General features: G+C 55.2%; 2 protein-coding genes across 15 annotated transcripts in view; one reads left to right on the forward strand and one right to left on the reverse strand.

The window, feature by feature from the left end:
• The first annotated feature begins 390 nt into the window (after positions 1 to 390).
• MPDU1 (mannose-P-dolichol utilization defect 1) lies at positions 391 to 6130 on the forward strand. Of its 2 annotated transcripts, XM_072920656.1 has the most exons (8): positions 391 to 547; positions 869 to 934; positions 1218 to 1240; positions 1577 to 1686; positions 2794 to 2879; positions 2966 to 3084; positions 4596 to 4706; positions 5632 to 6130. In XM_072920656.1, the coding sequence occupies exons 1-8, from the start codon at positions 460 to 462 to the stop codon at positions 5749 to 5751; spliced, it is 723 nt and encodes a 240-aa protein (XP_072776757.1). In that variant the 5' UTR covers positions 391 to 459; the 3' UTR covers positions 5752 to 6130. The 2 variants fall into 2 exon arrangements, with proteins under 2 accessions (XP_072776757.1, XP_072776756.1); XM_072920655.1 differs by lacking the exon at positions 1218 to 1240 and having other exon boundaries at positions 392 to 547; positions 1554 to 1686.
• A 468-nt stretch (positions 6131 to 6598) lies between these two features.
• Positions 6599 to 17972, reverse strand: part of DLG4 (discs large MAGUK scaffold protein 4) — a 44313-nt gene continuing 32939 nt past the window's right edge. For all 13 annotated transcript variants that reach the window (XM_072920610.1, XM_072920609.1, XM_072920608.1 and 10 more), the window contains 8 exons: positions 15376 to 15552; positions 13848 to 13906; positions 13074 to 13121; positions 12849 to 12950; positions 12023 to 12195; positions 10196 to 10305; positions 8517 to 8608; positions 6599 to 7175 (listed from right to left, as the gene is read on the reverse strand). In XM_072920610.1, coding sequence (XP_072776711.1) covers positions 7069 to 7175; positions 8517 to 8608; positions 10196 to 10305; positions 12023 to 12195; positions 12849 to 12950; positions 13074 to 13121; positions 13848 to 13906; positions 15376 to 15552 — 868 coding nt within the window. In that variant the 3' untranslated portion in view covers positions 6599 to 7068. The remainder of the gene's footprint in view (positions 7176 to 8516; positions 8609 to 10195; positions 10306 to 12022; positions 12196 to 12848; positions 12951 to 13073; positions 13122 to 13847; positions 13907 to 15375; positions 15553 to 17972) is intronic.

Genomic DNA, 17972 nt, shown 5'->3' on the forward strand with positions numbered 1-17972 from the left:
GACCCGCCCACATCTGTCAAAGTGGAATCCCCCAAAGTCGAAACACTCAAAACCCCGCAAATTTGTGGTCGTCACCTACATTTAAAGCTTTAGTGGGGGGATTCGGGAGGGATTTTTGGGGTTCAGACCGCTCCGGACCCAAAATTTGGGTGAATCTGGGGGATTTCCGTGGTATGAGGGGGGGATTTAAATCTTTAATCGTTTTAATAAAAAACTGACCAATCACAGCTCGCTTCGCCGGCGGGGGGCGGAGCTGTACGCCCACTCAGCCAATCGCGTTGCGCAATAATCCATTGACCAATCGCAGCTCGGTGCAGATTTTGATTGGCAGGTATATTCTCTAGTTTAACCAATAGAATTACGGGGTGGGTTTAGAGGGGCGGGATCTTTTGGCGTCTCAGCCAATCACGACGTGCGCGGGGCGTTTCCCGCCGTTTTCCCCTCAGCGCGGGAGCCGCCATGGAGCCGCTCCGGCCTTGGCTCGTCCCGTTCCTGCTGCCCGAGCACTGCTTCGATCAATTCTTCCTGCGCTTCCAGCTCCTCCATGGTGCCGCGGGGCTGCGGGGGGCGGTTTTGGGGCTTTTGGGGGGTTTTGAGGGGGTTTTGGGGCGTCTTTAAGGGCTGTGGGAGCGGCCGCCATTTTGGTTACGGGCAGGAGTTTTGAGGGGGCGCCGCCATCTTTGTTTTGGGCGCGGGAAAAGCAGCGCCGCCATCTTTGCTTTGGCTGTGAGGCGATGCCGCCGCCATCTTTGTTTTGGTTGAGGGGGAATCCCAAATTTTGAGGAATTTTTAGGAATTTTTAGGGGATTTTGAGGGATTTTTGGGAATTTTGGGGTCACTTCACCTCAACTTTCTCCTTTCTCTGCAGTTCCGTGCTTGAAAATCCTCCTGAGCAAAGTTCTGGGCTATGGGATCGTGGCGGGATCCGTCCTGGGTGAGATTTTGGGGGGATCTGAGGTGATTTTGGGGGTTTTGGGATCCCAAATTATTTTAGGATAAATTTGGGGGGATTTTGGGGGGATTTTTTGGGATCCCTGACCCCTTTTTCCTCCCCAAATGAAACTCCTGCAGCTGCTGAAGGTTTAGGGGTCCCTGGGGCCCATTTAAGGGTAATTTTGGGGTATTTTAAAGCATATTTGGGGTATTTTAGGGCAGTTTTGGGGTATTTTGGGGTGGATTTTGGGGTTTTTTTGGATTTTAACCCAATTTCCCCCCAGTGAAGGTTCCTCAGCTGCTGAAGGTTTGGGGGACCCTGGGGGTGCATTTAGGGGCAATTTTTGGCTATTTTAATGTGGTTTTTTGCTATTTTAATGTGGTTTTTGGCTATTTTAGTGCGGTTTTTGTGTATTTTGGGGTGGATTTTTGGGGTTTTTTTAGGATTTTAACCCAATTTCCCCCCAGTGAAGGTTCCCCAGCTGCTGAAGGTTTGGGGGTCCCTGGGGGGGAGTTTTGATGTATTTTTAAGCTATTTTTGGCTATTTTAGTGCAGTTTTTGGGTATTTTGGGGTGGATTTTTGGGGTTTTTTTAGGATTTTAACCCAATTTCCCCCCAGTGAAGGTTCCCCAGCTGCTGAAGGTTTGGGGGTCCCGCAGTGGGGGGGGTCTCAGCCTCCCCTCGGTGCTGCTGGAGCTGTTGGCTCTGGGGGGCTCCGTCGGCTACGGCTGCGCCAGGAGCTTCCCCTTCAGGTTTGGGGCGATTTCGGGGCATTTTGGGGCTTCTGGGAAGTCTGGGGGGGATTTGGGGTGAATTTGGGGGAGATTTGAGGGGATTTAGGGTGGGTTTTGGGGATTTTTGGGGGGATTTGGGGGGGATTTGAGAGTATTTGGGAGGATTTTGGGGGCGTTGGGGTGAGTTTGAGAGGGATTTGGGGTGGATTTTGGGGATTTGAGGGATTTTGAGGGGGATTTTGGGGATTTGTGGGGGATTTGGGGTGGATTTTGGGGATTTGAGGGATTTTGAGGGGGATTTTGGGGATTTGGGGGGATTTGGGGGGTTCTGGGAAGTTTGGGAGGGATCTGGAGGTGGATTTTGGGGGAATTTGGGGTTTTGGGGGGGATTTGGGGTGGTTTTGGGAGGTTTGAGGGGGATTTGGGGGGTCCTGGGAAGTCTGGGGGGGATTTGGAGGTGGATTTTGGGAGAATTTGGGATTTTGGGGGGGAATTTGGGGTGGTTTTGGGAGGTTTGAGGGGGATTTGGGGGTTCTGGCAACTTTGGGGGGTGGATTTGAGGTGAATTTGGGATTTTGGGGGGGATTTGGGGTGGTTTTGGGAGGTTTGGGGGGGATTTGGGGGGTCCTGGCAAGTTTGGGAGGGATTTGGGGTTTGGGGGGGGGGATTTGGGGTCGTTTTAGGGGGTTTGGGAGGGATTTGGGGGTCCCTGGAAGTTTGGGAGGGTTTTGGGGGTGGATTTGGGGTGGTTTTGGGAGGTTTGAGGGGATTTGGGGTGGATTTGGGGGATTTTTGGGGGGATTTGGGGGGTCCTGGGAAGTTTGGAAGGGATTTGGGGAAGGGATGGGGTGGATTTGTGGGGTTTGGGGTGAATTTTGGGGTTTTGGGAGGGGATTTGGGGGGGTTTGAGGGGCTTTGGGAAGTTTGGGAAGGATTTGGGGGAGATTTGGGGAATTTGGTGGGAATTTTATGAACTTTTGTGGTGTTTTGGGTGTATTTTAAGCCATTTTCCCTTCATTTCTCATGGGATTTTCCCCATTTTTCACCTCCTGGGGGATTCTGGGACCTCCCAACCCCATTTTTGGGGGGTCCCGACCCCCTCCTGACCCCCCCAAATTCCGGCAGCGCTTGGGGGGAGTCGCTCTTCCTCTTCCTGCAGACCCTCACCCTCCTCTTCCTCATCCTGCACTTCGGGGGCCGCACCGGCCGAGGTTTGTGCTGCATTTTGGGGGGGATTTGAGGATTTTGGGGATTTTTTGGGGACCCCCTGACCCCCTTTTTGTCCCCTCCCCCCCAGGGCTGGCGCTGGTGGCCGTTTTTGGGGCGTTTTTGGGGCTTTTGGTGTCTCCGCTGACGCCGCTGAGCTTCGTCACCGCCCTGCAGGCCCTGAACCTGCCCATCATCATCCTCAGCAGGGTGGGGGTTGGGGGGTTTGGGGATTTTGGGGGTCCTGGAGGGGTCTGGGGAGGATAAAAGGGATTTTTGGGAGGATAAAAGGGAATTTTGGGGGGATTTTGGGGGGTCCTGGAGGGGTCTGGGGAGGTTAAAAGGGATTTTTGGGTGATTTTAGGGAGGATTTTGGGTGTTCTGGAGGGGTCTGGGGAGGATAAAAGGGAATTTTGGGGGTCCTGGAGGGGTTTGGGGAGGATAAAAGGGGATTTTGGGGAGGATAAAAGGGATTTTGGGGAGGATAAAAGGGATTTTTGGGGGATTTTGGGGGTCCTGGAGGGGTTTGGGGAGGATAAAAGGGATTTTGGGGAGGATAAAAGGGATTTTTGGGAGGATAAAAGGGAATTTTGGGAGGATTTTGGGGGGTCCTGGAGGGGTTTGGGGAGGATAAAAGGGATTTTGGGGAGGATAAAAAGGATTTTTGGGGGATTTTAGGGAGGATTTTGGGTGTTCTGGAGGGGTCTGGGGAGGATAAAAGGGAATTTTGGGGGATTTTGGGGGTCCTGGAGGGGTTTGGGGAGGATAAAAGTGATTTTTGGGGTTATTTTGGGGGGATTTTGGGGGTCCTGGAGGGGTTTGAGGAGGTTAAAAGGGATTTTTGGGTGATTTTAGGGAGGATTTTGGGTGTTCTGGAGGGGTTTGGGGAGGTTAAAAGGGAATTTTGGGGGATTTTGGGGGGTCCTGGAGAGTTTTAGGGATTTTAAAAGGGAATTTGGGGGGATTATGGGGAGGATTTGGGGGTTCTGGAGGGGTTTGGGGTGGTTAAAAGTGATTTTTGGGGTTATTTTGGGGAGGATTTTGGGGTTCTGGAGGAGTCTTAGGAGATTGAAAGGGTTTTTGGGGAATATTTGGGGGAATTTTGAGGAGAATTTGGGGGTTCTGGAGGGGTCTGGGGAAGTTAAAAGGGAATTTTGGGTGGATTTTGGGGGGTCCTGGAGGGGTTTGAGGAGGATAAAAGGGATTTTTGGGGGATTATGGGGAGGATTTTGGGGGTCCTGGAGGGGTTTGAGGAGATTAAAAGTGATTTTAGGGGGATTTTTGGGGGTCCTGGATGAGTTAAAGAGAATTTGGAAAAGTTTTGGGAAAATTTGGGGCATCCTGGAGAAGTTTGGGGGAATTTTGGTGGGTCCTGGGGGGGGTTTGGGGGCATTTAAAGTGAATTTTGGGGGGTCCTAAAAGGGATTTTGGGACCCTGTGGAGTTTTGGGGGGTCCTGAGTGAAATTTGGGAGGTCTGGGGATGATTTTGGGACAATTTGGGGGGTCCTGAAGGGATTTTGGGGTTTTTTTTGGGATGAATTTTAGCCAAACCCCCCAAATTCCCCTGGGATTTCGGGATTATTTTGGGCCAATTCGTGGCTTTTTCTCCATTTTTTGGACTCTTTCGAGCTCTTTGATTGGTCAGGGAAGATTTTGGGGCTCCCAAATTTTTGGGAACTCCCCAAAATCCCCCCAAAATCCCCCAAAATTCCTTTTGCAGCTGATCCAGATCGTCACCAACGCCCGGCAGGGCCACACGGGGCAGCTTTCGGGGGTCTCCACGGGGCTCCTTTTTGGGGGGGCTCTGGCCCGAATCTTCACCTCCCTCACGGTGAGACCCCTCCCCAAAAATTCCCAAATCCCAAATCCCAAAAAATTCCCAAATCCCCAAAAAAATCCCAGCTTTCAAAACCCACCCAGAGCCCCCAAAACCCCCAAATTCGTACCCAAATCCACCCCAAATTCACTCAGGACCCCCCAAATTCAGCCACTCATGGTGAGACCCCTCCCCAAAAATTCCCAAATCCCAAATCCCAAAAAATTCCCAAATCCCAAAAAAAATCCCGACTCTCAAAACCCACCCAGAAACCCCAAAACCCCCAAATTCTTACCCAAATCCACCCCAAATTCACTCAGGATCCCCCAAATTTATCCCCCTCATGGTGAGACCCCTCCCCAAAAATTCCCAAATCCCAAAAATTCTGGATTTTAAACCCCCCCAGAACTCCTTTAAATTCCCCAAATTCCTCCTCAAATTCTCTTAAAATCTCAAATCCCCCCCAGGACCCCCCAAAATTCCCCCAATTTTCCCCCAAAACTCCTCAAAATTCCCAAATTCTCTCTAAAGTCCCTCAAAATTCCCCTCAAACCCCCAAAATTCCCTTTAAACCTTCCCAGGATCCCCCAAATTTCCTCAAATTTGCCCCAAATATCCCCCAATCCTCTCAGAACCTTTTAACCCACCCCAAAATCCCCCAAAATCCCGAATTTTCCCCCCAAAATTCCTCCTAAACTCCATTTAAACCCCCAAATTTCCCCTAAACCCCAAAAAATTCCCTCGAGACCCCAAAATTCTCCCAAAATCCTGAAATTACCCTTAAAATCCATTTAAAACTCCAAAATTTCTCCTAAACCCCCCTGAAATCCCCCAAATCCCTCCCCAGGACCCCCAAAATTCTTTCCAAACTCCCAAATCTCTCTCAAGGACCCCCAAAATTCTTTCCAAAGTCCCAAAATCCCCCAAATTTCTCCTGCAGGAAACGGGGGATCTCCTTTTGGCCTCCACCTTCGCGGCCTCGGCCACCTGCAACGGGGTCCTGCTGGCCCAGGTGCTGCTTTTGGGGGGCTCCCGGGACCCCCACCCCAAAAAGGAGTGACCCCAAAATCTCAAGCACCCCAAAAAAAACCCAAAAATCCCCCCAAAATTGGGATTTTTTTGAGGATGAAAAGAGGATTTTGGGGCAATTCCCATCCTCTGGGACCCTCAAAATCTCACCTGGGGTGATCCCAAATTTTTATGGGACCCCCTAAAAACCTTCCCGGGATCCCCCAAAACCTCAGGGACCCCAAAATTCCCCCTCGGGACCCCAAAAAATCCCTCGGACCAAGGTGGGGGAGGGGCTGCCCCCCCCAATATGGGAAATGGGCGTGGCCATAGCGCCCCTCCCCCACCCCTCAAATAAATTTGGGGTCCCCCCATTCCAGGGGAGTCTCCCCCCTTTTTTTGGTCGGTAATAAATTAATTATAATCGGTAATTAGCGATAATTAGGGCGGGGGAGTGGTGTGGAGGTGGTGATGGGGTGGGAAAACTCCGCCCTCCATTCATAAATCCCGCCCTCCATTGATAAACTCCGCCCTCCATTCATAAATCCCGCCCTCCATTGATAAACTCCGCCCTCCATTCACAAACCGCCTTGGCCACGCCTCCATTGAGCGCTCTCGCTTCTGATTGGCTGCCGCTCCCGTTACCGTTCCCACGCGTCTTTCCGACCCCAAAACCCCCCAAAATCTCCCCAAATTCCAACTCCGCGGGGATCTCCGTCCGCCGGCGCCCCCAAAATCCCACCCATGACCCCCCCAAATCCGCCTGACACCCCAAACTCCCCATTTAAGCCCACAACGACCTCTTCCAATCCCAAAAATTCCCTAAAAAAATCCCCCAAAATTTTGGGGGTCCCCCCACCCCCAAATTCCCCTCCCATCCCCCCCCAATCCCGAACCTCCGGCGTCTCCATCGCTTTATTCCCACAATTCCATAATTTCTATGCAAAATACTCTCATCTCCCCTCCCCCCCTTTTTTCCCACGCCGAGGGAGGGGGGAGGGGGAGGGGCCCGGGGGGGGGGAGGGGGAGGAACCCCAAACCCCTCCCCCCCCCCCCCCAAACCCCCCCCTCCCCTCCCCCCAATTTTCGGGGCCGGGAGGGGCCGATTCGGGGGCCCCTCGGGGCGTTACAAATATAGAGCTTAAATATGTACAAAAAAACCCCAAAGAGTCCAAATTTCGGGGGCTGTTCCCCCCCAAAAACCACCGGAGAAGTCCCAAAAAAACAAAAAAAAAACCCAAAAAACCAAAAAAAACCAAAAAAAACCACCAAACCCCTCCCCCACCGTGTTGGGAATCCCGGTGGGTTCTGGGGGGGTTTTCCTGTGGGTTTTGGGGGGTCGGGGGCGGTTTTGGGGTCCCCCCCGGCCCTAGAGCCGCTCGCGGGCCGGGACCCAAATGAACGGTCCTGAGAGGTCCTCGATGACGCGCTTCACTTTGTGGTAAATCTCCTCGAAGCTGTCGCCTTCCACCATGGCTGCGCCGAAAAATGGGATTTTAGGGGGATTTTGGGGGGTTTGGGGGGTGGGGATAAATAAAATGGGGATTTTGGGGGAATTTCGGGGGGTTTGGGATGGGTGGGGATAAATAAAATGGGGATTTGGGGGGAATTTTGGGGGGGTGGAGATAAATAAAATGGGGATTTGAGGGAAATTTTGGGGATTTTGGGGAGGTGGGGATAAATAAAACGGGGATTTGAGGGGGATTTCGGGGGAATTTTGGGGATTTTGGGGGGTTTGGGATGGATGGGGATACAGAAAATGGGGATTTGAGGGGAGTTTGGGGGGGTTTTGGGGGGTTTGGGGGGGTTAGAGATCATTGAAGGAGAATAAAAAAGGGATTTTAGAGGAATTTCGGGGGGTTTGGGATGGGTGGGGATAAAGAAAATGGGGATTTGAGGGGAATTTCGGGGGGTTTGGGGAGTTTGGGGGGGTGGGAATAAATAAAATGGGGATTTGAGGGGAATTTCGGGGGGTTTTGGGGGGTGGAGATAAATAAAATGGGGATTTTAGGGGAATTTCGGGGATTTCGGGGGTTTGGAGTAGGTGGGGATAAATAAAATGGGGATTTGAGGGGAATTTCGGGGATTTCGGGGAGATTCGGGGTGGTTAGAGATCATTGAAGGAGAATAAAAAAGGGATTTTAGGGGAATTGTTGGGGATTTTGGGGAGGTCTGGGGCAGGTGGAAACTTTTGGAGATAAATAAAATGGGTATTTGAGGGGAATTTCGGGAATTTTCTGGGGGGTTTAGGGTGGGTAGAAACCTTTACAGTTGGAAAAAAAAGAGATTTTAGGGGAATTTTGGGGATTTGGGGAGGTCTGGGGGGGTTGTGGTAGTTAGAGATCTTTGGAGGTGAATAAAAAAGGGATTTTAGGGGAATTTTGGGGAGGTTTGGGGCAGTTTGGGGAAGGCAGAGATCTTTGTAGGGTAAGAAAAGGGAATTTTAGGGGAATTTTGGGGATTTTGGGAGGTTTGGGATGGGTGGAGATAAATAAAATGGGGATTTGAGGCGAATTTTGGGGAGGTTTGGGGCAGGTAGAGACCTTTACAGGTGGGAAATAATTTTTAAAAAAGGGATTTTAGGGGAATTTTGGGGATTTTTGGGTGCTCCCAGCTGTGCCCAGCTGTGCCCAGGTGTGCCCAGCAGTCCCCAGCCGTGCCCAGGTGTATCCCAGGTGTACCCAGGTGTATCCCAGGTGTGCCCACGTGTGCCCAGGTGTGCCCAGGTGTACCCAGGTGTATCCCAGGTGTACCCAGGTGTGCCCAGCTGTACCCAGGTGTCCCCAGCCATGCCCAGCCGTGCCCAGGTGTGCCCACCTGAGAAGCACTCGGTGAACTCCTGCTCCAGCTTGGTGGCTCTGTCGAACGCTTTCCGCGCCTGCTCCTCGCTGACGCGCTTGGAGATCTCCCTGCGGGGGCGGGGCCGGATGGGGACACGCCCACCTCACCTGGCCACGCCCACCTCACCTGGACACGCCCTGAACCTCCCAGACATGCCCATCCCACACGGCCTTGCCCACAGCCACACCCATCACACCTGGGCACACCCAAATTCCCAAAAGGTGCCCACTGGCCACGCCCACCTCACCCAGACACGCCCACCTCACCTGGCCATGCCCACCTCACCCAGACATGCCCACCTCACCTGGCCACGCCCACCTCACCTGGCCACACCCACACTTCCCAAAAGGTGCCCACTGGCCACGCCCACCTCACCTGGCCATGCCCACCTCACCTGGCCACACCCACACTACCCAAAAGGTGCCCACTGGCCACGCCCAGTTCACCTGGACACGCCCAAAATTCCACGGATTTCCCCATCAGTCCATGGCCACGCCCACTGACACGCACACCACACCTGGCCACACCCACTGACACACCCAGTTTACATGGCCATGCCCACTGACACGCCCACCACACCTGGCCACGCCCACCTCACCTGGACACACCCACAGCTCCCAAAATGGGCCCACTGGCCACGCCCAGTTCACCTGGACACGCCCACTGACACACCCACCACACCTGGACACGCCCACTGACACGCCCAGCTCACCTGGCCACGCCCACTGACACACCCAGCACACCTGGGCACACCTGGAACTGCCAGGACACGCCCACAAGCCCCGCCCACACAAAACGTCATTCATAAGAGGCCACGCCCATCCACAAAGCCACGCCCACCTCACCTGTCAATCACACAGCTCCACCTACTGATTCGAAGCCACGCCCATTATGCAAATCAGCCACAATTATGCAGTCGATGGCCACGCCCCCTCCTGCCTCAGTTTCCCCTTTCTTTGGGCCCAAGCCACGCCCCCAAAACCCCTCAAATTCCACCCAAAATCACCGCCCAGGTGTGCCCAGGTGTGCCCAGGTGTGCCCCCAGGTGTGCCCAGGTGCTCCCAGGTGTGCCCAGGTGACTCACAGCACATTCTGCAGGGATTTGGGTGCCCCCAAACCCCCCAAAATCCCCCCAGAATCACTGCCCAGGTGCTCCCAGGTGTGCCCAGGTGTGCCCAGGTGTGCCCAGGTGTGCCCAGGTGTGCCAGGTGACTCACAGCACGTTCTGCAGGGATTTGGGCCGGATGAAGATGGCGATCGGGTGCCCCAAAACCCCTCAAAATCCCCCCAGAATCACTGCCCAGGTGTGCCCAGGTGTCCCCAGGTGTGCCCCAGCTGTGCCCAGGTGTGCCCCAGGTGTGCCCAGGTGTGCCAGGTGACTCACAGCACGTTCTGCAGGGATTTGGGCCAGATGAAGATGGCGATCGGGTGCCCCAAAACCCCCCAAAACCCCCCAGAATCACTGCCCAGGTGTGCCCAGGTGTATCCTAGGTGTGCCCAGGTGTGCCAGGTGACTCACAGCACGTTCTGCAGGGATTTGGGCCGGATGAAGATGGCGATCGGGTGCCCCAAAACCCCTCAAAATCCCCCCAGAATCACTGCCCAGGTGTGCCCAGGTGCCCCCAGGTGTGCCCAGGTGTGCCCAGGTGACTCACAGCACGTTCTGCAGGGATTTGGGCCGGATGAAGATGGCGATCGGGTGCAGCTGCGCCGCCTGGAGCCGCCGCACCGCGTTGGCCGACACGTCCAGGATGCAGTGCTTGCCCTGCGGGTGGCACAGGTGAGGCTCAGGTGTGCCCAGGTGTGCCCAGGTGTGCCCAGGTGTATCCCAGGTGTGCCCAGGTATGACTCAGGTGTGCCCAGGTGTGCCCCAGGTGTGCCCAGGTGTGACCCAGGTGTGGCACAGGTGAGCTCAGGTGTGCCCAGGTGTGCCCCAAGTGCCCCCAGGTGTGACCCAGGTGTGCCCTGGGTGTGACCCAGGTGTGCCCAGGTGTGCCCAGCTGTGCCCCAGGTGTGCCCCAGGTACCCCCATTTCCCCCCAGACACGTCCAGGATGCAGTGCTTGCCCTGAGGGTGGCACAGGTGAGCTCAGGTGGGCACAGGTGTGCCCAGGTGTGCCCCAGGTGTGCTCAGGTGTGACCCAGGTGTGCCCAGGTGTGCCCCAGGTGTGTCCCAGCAGTACCCAGGTACCCCCAGGTGTATCCCAGGTGTATCCCAGCAGGTCCCAGGTGTATCCCAGCAGTACCCAGGTGTGCCCAGGTGTGCCCAGGTGAGCTCAGGTGTTCCCCAGGTGTATCCCAGGTGTGCCCAGGTGTGTCCAGCTGTGCCCAGGTGTGCCCCAGGTGTATCCCAGGTGTGCCCAGGTGTGCCCAGGTGTGCCCCAGGTGTATCCCAGCAGTGCCCCAGGTGTGCCCAGGTGTGACCCAGGTACCCCCATTTCCCCCCAGACACGTCCAGGATGCAGTGCTTGCCCTGCGGGTGGCACAGGTGAGCTCAGGTGGGCACGGGTGTGCCCCAGGTGTACCCAGGTGTATCACAGGTGTGCTCAGGTGTGCCCAGGTGTGCCCCAGGTGTGCCCCAGATGTGCCCAGGTGTGTGCCCAGGTGTGCCCCATGTACCCCCATTTCCCCCAGACACGTCCAGGATGCAGTGCTTGCCCTGCGGGTGGCACAGGTGAGCTCAGGTGGGCACAGGTGTGCCCCAGGTGAGCTCAGGTGTGCCACAGGTGTGCCCAGGTGTGCCCCACATGTGCCCAGGTGTGCCCCAGGTGTGCCCCAGGTGTGCCTCAGGTAAGCTCAGGTGTGCCCCAGGTGTGCCCCAGGTGAGCTCAGGTGTGCCCCAGGTGTATCCCAGCAGTGCCCAGGTGTGCCCAGGTGTGCCCCAGGTACCCCCATTTCCCCCCAGACACGTCCAGGATGCAGTGCTTGCCCTGCGGGTGGCACAGGTGAGCTCAGGTGTGCCCAGGTGTATCCCAGCTGTGCCAATGTGTGTCCCAGGTGTGCCCAGGTGTGCCCAGGTGTGCCCCAGGTGTGCCCCAGGTGTATCTCAGGTGTGCCCAGGTATGCCCAGGTGTATCCCAGCAGTACCCAGGTGTATCCCAGGTGAGCTCAGGTGTGCCCAGGTGTGCCCAGGTGTGACCCAGATGTGCCCCAGGTGAGCTCAGGTGTGCCCAGGTGTGCCCAGGTGTATCCCAGGTGCCCCCAGCAGTACCCAGGTGTATCCCAGCAGTACCCAGGTGTATCCTGGGTGTGCTCAGGTGTATCCCAGCAGTACCCAGGTGTATCCTGGGTGTGCTCAGGTGTGCCCAGCAGTACCCAGCAGTACCCAGGTGTATCCCAGGTGCCCCCAGGTGTGCCCAGGTGTGCCCAGGTGTGCCCAGGTGTATCCCAACAGTGCCCAGGTGTATCCCAGCTGTGCTCAGGTGTGCCCAGCAGTACCCAGGTGTATCCCAGCCATGCCCAGGTGTGCCCAGGTGTGCTCACCTGCTCTGCCACCTCGCGCACGGACTGCACGCTGGTGCCGTACAGGTGACTGTTGTACTGCCCCGCCTCGATGAACTTGTGGCCCTGGATGTCCTTCTCCATCCGCTCCCGCGAGGCCACGAAGTGATAATCACGTCCATCCACCTCGTACTCGCGCTTGGGCCGCGTCGTGTCTGCAGGTGAGACAGGTGAGACACACCTGGGGCAGGTGAGACACACCTGGGGCAGGTAAAAACCCTGAGATGTGGGGTAAATGTGGGATAAATGGGGCCCAGGTGTGATAATCGCGGCCATTGACCTCTGCGTCGTGTCTGCAGGGGGACAGGTGAGACACACCTGGGGCAGGTAACACCCCCAAAAAGTGGGATAAATGTGGGGTAAATGTGGGATAAACGGGGCCCAGGTGTGCCCAGGTGTGTTCCTGATGCTGCCAGGTGTGCCCCAGGTGTGCCCAGGTATTCCCAGGTGTATCTCAGCTGTGTCCAGGTGTGCCCAGGTGTGTTCCTGATGACCCCAAGTACCCCCAGGTGTATCTCAGGTGTGCCCAGGTGTGCCCAGGTGTATCCCAGGTGTGCCCAGGTGCCCCCAGGTGTGCCCAGGTGTGCCCAGGTGTGCCCAGGTGACTCACGGGGGACGCAGGATCCTAATTTTTCGGGGAATTCCGACAGGAGCTCCCCATGTGTCCCCCCCAGGTGTGCCCAGGTGTGCCCAGGTGTGCCCCCAGGTGCCCCCAGGTGTATCTCAGGTGTATCCCAGGTGTGTCCCAGGTGTGCCCAGGTGTGCCCAGGTGTGCCCAGGTGCCCCCAGGTGTGCCCAGGTGACTCACGGGGGACGCAGGATCCGAATTTTTCGGGGAATTCCGACAGGAGATCGTCGTTGACGCGATCCTTGGTGGGGCCCAGGATGATGATCGGCCGCGCGTAGTGAACTGGGGAGGGCAAAATTCCCAAAATTTCCCCAAAATTCCCCAAATTTCCCCAAATTCCGAAGGGGGAAACCCCAAAATCCCGGGGGAAACCCCAAAATCCCGGGATTTCAGCCCAAAATTCACCTTCCATCTGCGTCACCGTCTCGTAGCTCAGCACGGCGTCCTCGCGGCCTGCGGAGATCCATGGATTTTGGGGGATTTTGGGGATTTTGGAGGTTTTTGGGAATTTTGGGGGATTTTGGGAATTTTTGGGGGAGTTTTGGGGAATTTTTGGTATTTTTTGGGATTTTATTGTGAATTTTTTTGGATTTTTTGGGGGATTTTTGGAGATTTTTTGGGAATTTTTTGGGGGATTTTTTGAGATTTTATGGGAATTTTGGGGGGATTTTTTGGGGAGAATTTTGGGGGATTTTTTTGATTTTTGGGGATTTTTTGGAGATTTTTTTGGGGATTTTTGGAGATTTTTTTGGGGATTTTTGGAGATTTTTTTGGGGATTTTTTGCGGATTTTTTGGGAAGAATTTTTTTGGGATTTTTTTTTTTTTTGAGTTTTTTTGGGGGGGATTTTTTGGGGCATTTTTTGGGATTTTGGGGGGGATTTGGGGGAATTTTTTGGATTTTGGGTGGAATTTTGGTAATTTTTTGAGATTTTTTGGGGAAGAATTTTGGGGGTTTTGGGGGGCGAAATTTTGGGGGAATTTGGGGAATTTTTCGGGGGGAATTTTGACTTTTTGGGGGGATATTTGGGATCTTTTGAGGAAATTTTTGGGAATTCTTGGGGGGGATTTTTGGGGATTTTTTGGGGGCATTTTGGGGATTTTTTGGGGGCATTTTTGGGATCTTTTGGGGAAAATTTTGGGAATTTTGGGGATTTTTTGGGGGGATTTTGGGGCCCCACCTTGAGCCCCCGGCCCCCGATCTTTGGCCTTGAGCCGCGTCCACTCCCGGCGCTCCACCCTGCAACCAGTACGGACCAGTAAGGACCAGTACAGACCAGTATAAACCAGTATGGACCAGTAAACACCAGTAAGGACCAGTAAAGACCAGTAAGAACCAGTAAGGATCAGCAAGAACCAGTAAAGACCAGTAAGAACCAGTAAGGATCAGCAAGAACCAGTAAAGACCAGTAAGAACCAGTAAGGATCAGCAAGAACCAGTAAAGACCAGTAAGAACCAGTAAGGATCAGCAAGAACCAGTATAAACCAGTATGGACCAGTAAACACCAGTACAGACCAGTAAAGACCAGTACAGACCAGTAAGGACCAGTAAGGACCAGTAAGGAGCAGTCCCCTCCCAGTAGCCACCAGTAAGGCTCCAGTTCCTTCCCAGTGGCTCCCAGTTAATCCCAGTGACACCAGTAAGGCTCCAGTGCCCTCCCAGTACAAACCAGTACAAACCAGTACAAACCAGTGCCATTGAACCCCATTGGAACTGCTCCAAATCCACTCCCAGTACAAACCAGTACAAACCAGTCCCTCCCAGTGCCACTGAACCCCATTGGAACTGCTCCAAATCCACTCCCAGTATAAACCAGTACAAACCAGTCCCTCCCAGTGCCATTAAACCGCATTGGAACTCCCTGGTTCTGGCTCCCAGTGCCCCCAGACTCGCTCCCAGTACAAACCAGTGACTCCCAGTACAAACCAGTGCCCCTAAACTCCATCCCAGTCCCTCCCAGTCCCTCCCAGTCCCTCCCAGTGCCATTAAACCCCATTGGAACTCCCTGATCCTGCTCCCAGTGCCCCCAGGCTCACTCCCAGTACAAACCAGTGACTCCCAGTACAAACCAGTACAAACCAGTGCCCCTAAACTCCATCCCAGTCCCTCCCAGTGCCCTCCCAGTCCCTCCCAGTCCCTCCCAGTGCCCTCCCAGTGCCATTAAACCCTATTGGAACTCCCTGGTTCTGGCTCCCAGTGCCCCCAGGCTCACTCCCAGTACAAACCAGTGACTCCCAGTACAAACCAGTACAAACCAGTGGCTCCCAGTACAAACCAGTACAAACCAGTGACTCCCAGTATAAACCAGTGCTCCTAAACTCCATCCCAGTCCCTCCCAGTGCCCTCCCAGTCCCTCCCAGTGCCATTAGAGCCCATTAGAACAGAGCAGAACTCGCTCCCAGTGACTCCCAGTACAAACCAGTGACTCCCAGTGGCTCCCAGTGACTCCCAGTGACTCCCAGTGACTCCCAGTACAAACCAGTGCCCCTAAACTCCATCCCAGTACAAACCAGTGCCCTCCCAGTCCCTCCCAGTGCCCTCCCAGTGCCCTCCCAGTCCCTCCCAGTCCCTCCCAGTGCCCTCCCAGTGCCATTAAACCCCATTAAAACAGAACAGAGCTCGCTCCCAGTGACTCCCAGTACAAACCAGCGGCTCCCAGTACAAACCAGTACAAACCAGTACAAACCAGCAGGGAGCAGGGTCTCACCGGCGCTTGCTGGGCACGAAGCCGATGTCGGGGGGCTGCTGGGGGGGCAGCACCAGCCGGGCCTGCCACCACTCCTCGTCGGAGGCGTCCAGCACGTGCAGCACGTCCCCGAAGCGGAAACTCAGCGCCTGGCTCAGGAAGCCCACGTCCTTGGCCTTGTCGTAGTCAAACAGGGCCCTGGTGGCATTGTCACCTCTGTCACCTCCGTGTCACCTCCCTGGGGTCCTCCCAGTTCATCCCAGTACAGCCCAGTACAGCCCAGTTCATCCCAGTATAGCTCAGTTTGTCCTATTCCATCCCATCCCATCCCAGTGTCCCCATTCCCCTCCCCACGTCCTTGGCCTTGTCGTAGTCAAACAGGGCCCTGGTGGCATTGTCACCTCTGTGTCACCTCTGTGTCACCTTTGTCACCGCTGTCACTGCTGTGTCACCTCCCCGGGGTCACCCTCAGGGTGTCCCAGTTTGTCCCAGTATAAACCAGTTCATCCCAGTTCATCCCATTCCATCCCAGTGTCCCCATTCCCCTCCCCACGTCCTTGGCCTTGTCATACCCTGGGGTGGCACTGTCACCTCTGTCACCTTTTTGTCACCTCCCCGGGCTCATCCCAGTTCATCCCAGTTTGTCCCAGTTCATCCCAGTATAAACCAGTTCATCCCAGTCCATCCCAGTGTCCCCATTCCCCTCCCCACGTCCTTGGCCTTGTCGTGGTCAAACAGGGCCCTGGTGGCATTGTCACCTCTGTGTCACCTCTGTCACCTCTGTGTCACCTCTGTCACCTCTGTCATCTCTGTGTCACCTCCCCGGGGTCATCCCAGTTCATCCCAGTACAGCCCAGTACAGCCCAGTTCATCCCAGTATAGCTCAGTTTGTCCCATTCCATCCCAGGGTCCCTTATTGTCCCCATTCCCCTCCCCACGTCCTTGGCCTTGTCGTAGTCAAACAGGGCCCTGGTGGCATTGTCACCGCTGTGTCACCTCTGTCACCTCTGTGTCACCTCCCCGGGGTCATCCCAGTATAAACCAGTTCATCCCAGTTCATCCCAGTATAGCTCAGTCCGTCCCATTCCATCCCGGTGTCCCTTATTGTCCCCATTCCCCTCCCCACGTCCTTGGCCTTGTTGTAGTCAAACAGGGCCCTGGTGGCATTGTCACCTCTGTCACCGCTGTGTCACCTCTGTCACCGCTGTGTCACCTCCCCAGGGTCATCCCAGTTCATCCCAGTTCGTCCCAGTTTGTCCCAGTTCGTCCCAGTACAGCCCATCCCATCCCATTCCATCCCAGTGTCCCCATTCCCCTCCCCACGTCCTCGGCCTTGTCACAGTCAAACAGGGCCCTGGTGGCATTGTCACCTCGGTGTCACCTCCCCGGGGTCAGCCCAGTATAAACCAGTTCATCCCAGTTTGTCCCAGTACAGCCCAGTACAGCCCAGAGCTCCCGGTGTCCCTTATTGTCCCCATTCCCCTCCCCACGTCCTTGGCTTTGTCATAGTCAAACAGGGCCCTGGTGGCATTGTCACCTCGGTGTCACCTCCCCGGGCTCATCCCAGTATAAACCAGTTCATCCCAGTATGAACCAGTTCATCCCAGTATAGCTCAGTTTGTCCTATTCCATCCCATTCCATCCCAGTGTCCCCATTCCCCTCCCCACGTCCTTGGCCTTGTCGTAGTCAAACAGGGCCCTGGTGGCATTGTCACCTCTGTGTCACCTTTGTCACCTCCCCGGGGTCATCCCAGTTCATCCCAGTTTGTCCCAGTATAAACCAGTTCATCCCAGTACAGCCCATTCCATCCCAGTGTCCCCATTCCCCTCCCCACGTCCTTGGCCTTGTCATAGTCAAACAGGGCCCTGGTGGCATTGTCACCTCTGTCACTTCTGTGTCACCTTTGTCACCGCTGTCACCTCTGTGTCACCTCCCCGGGGTCGTCCCAGTTCATCCCAGTTTGTCCCAGTATAAACCAGTTCATCCCAGCTCATCCCAGTACAGCCCAGAGCTCCCGGTGTCCCTTATTGTCCCCATTCCCCTCCCCACGTCCTTGGCCTTGTCATAGTCAAACAGGGCCCTGGTGGCATTGTCACCTCTGTGTCACCTCCCTGGGGTCCTCCCAGTTCATCCCAGTTCGTCCCAGTATAAACCAGTTCATCCCAGTATGAACCAGTCCATCCCAGTACAGCCCAGAGTTCCCGGTGTCCCTTATTGTCCCCATTCCCCTCCCCACGTCCTTGGCCTTGTCGCAGTCAAACAGGGCCCTGGTGGCATTGTCACCTCTGTCACCTCTGTGTCACCTCCCCAGGGTCATCCCAGTTCATCCCAGTTTGTCCCAGTATAAACCAGTTCATCCCAGTTCATCCCAGTGCAGCCCAGAGCTCCCGGTGTCCCTTATTGTCCCCATTCCCCTCCCCACGTCCTCGGCCTTGTCATACCCTTGGTGGCATTGTCACCTCTGTCACCTCTGTGTCACCTCTGTGTCACCTTTGTCACCTCCCCAGGGTCATCCCAGTTCATCCCAGTTCGTCCCAGTATAAACCAGTATGAACCAGTTCAGCCCAGTGTCCCTCAATGTCTCAAATATCCCAGAAGTCATCCAAAATTCCCCCAA

The sequence above is a fragment of the Taeniopygia guttata genome, chromosome 32, assembly GCF_048771995.1.
Source record: "Taeniopygia guttata chromosome 32, bTaeGut7.mat, whole genome shotgun sequence".
NCBI classification, from domain to species: Eukaryota; Metazoa; Chordata; class Aves; order Passeriformes; family Estrildidae; genus Taeniopygia; species Taeniopygia guttata.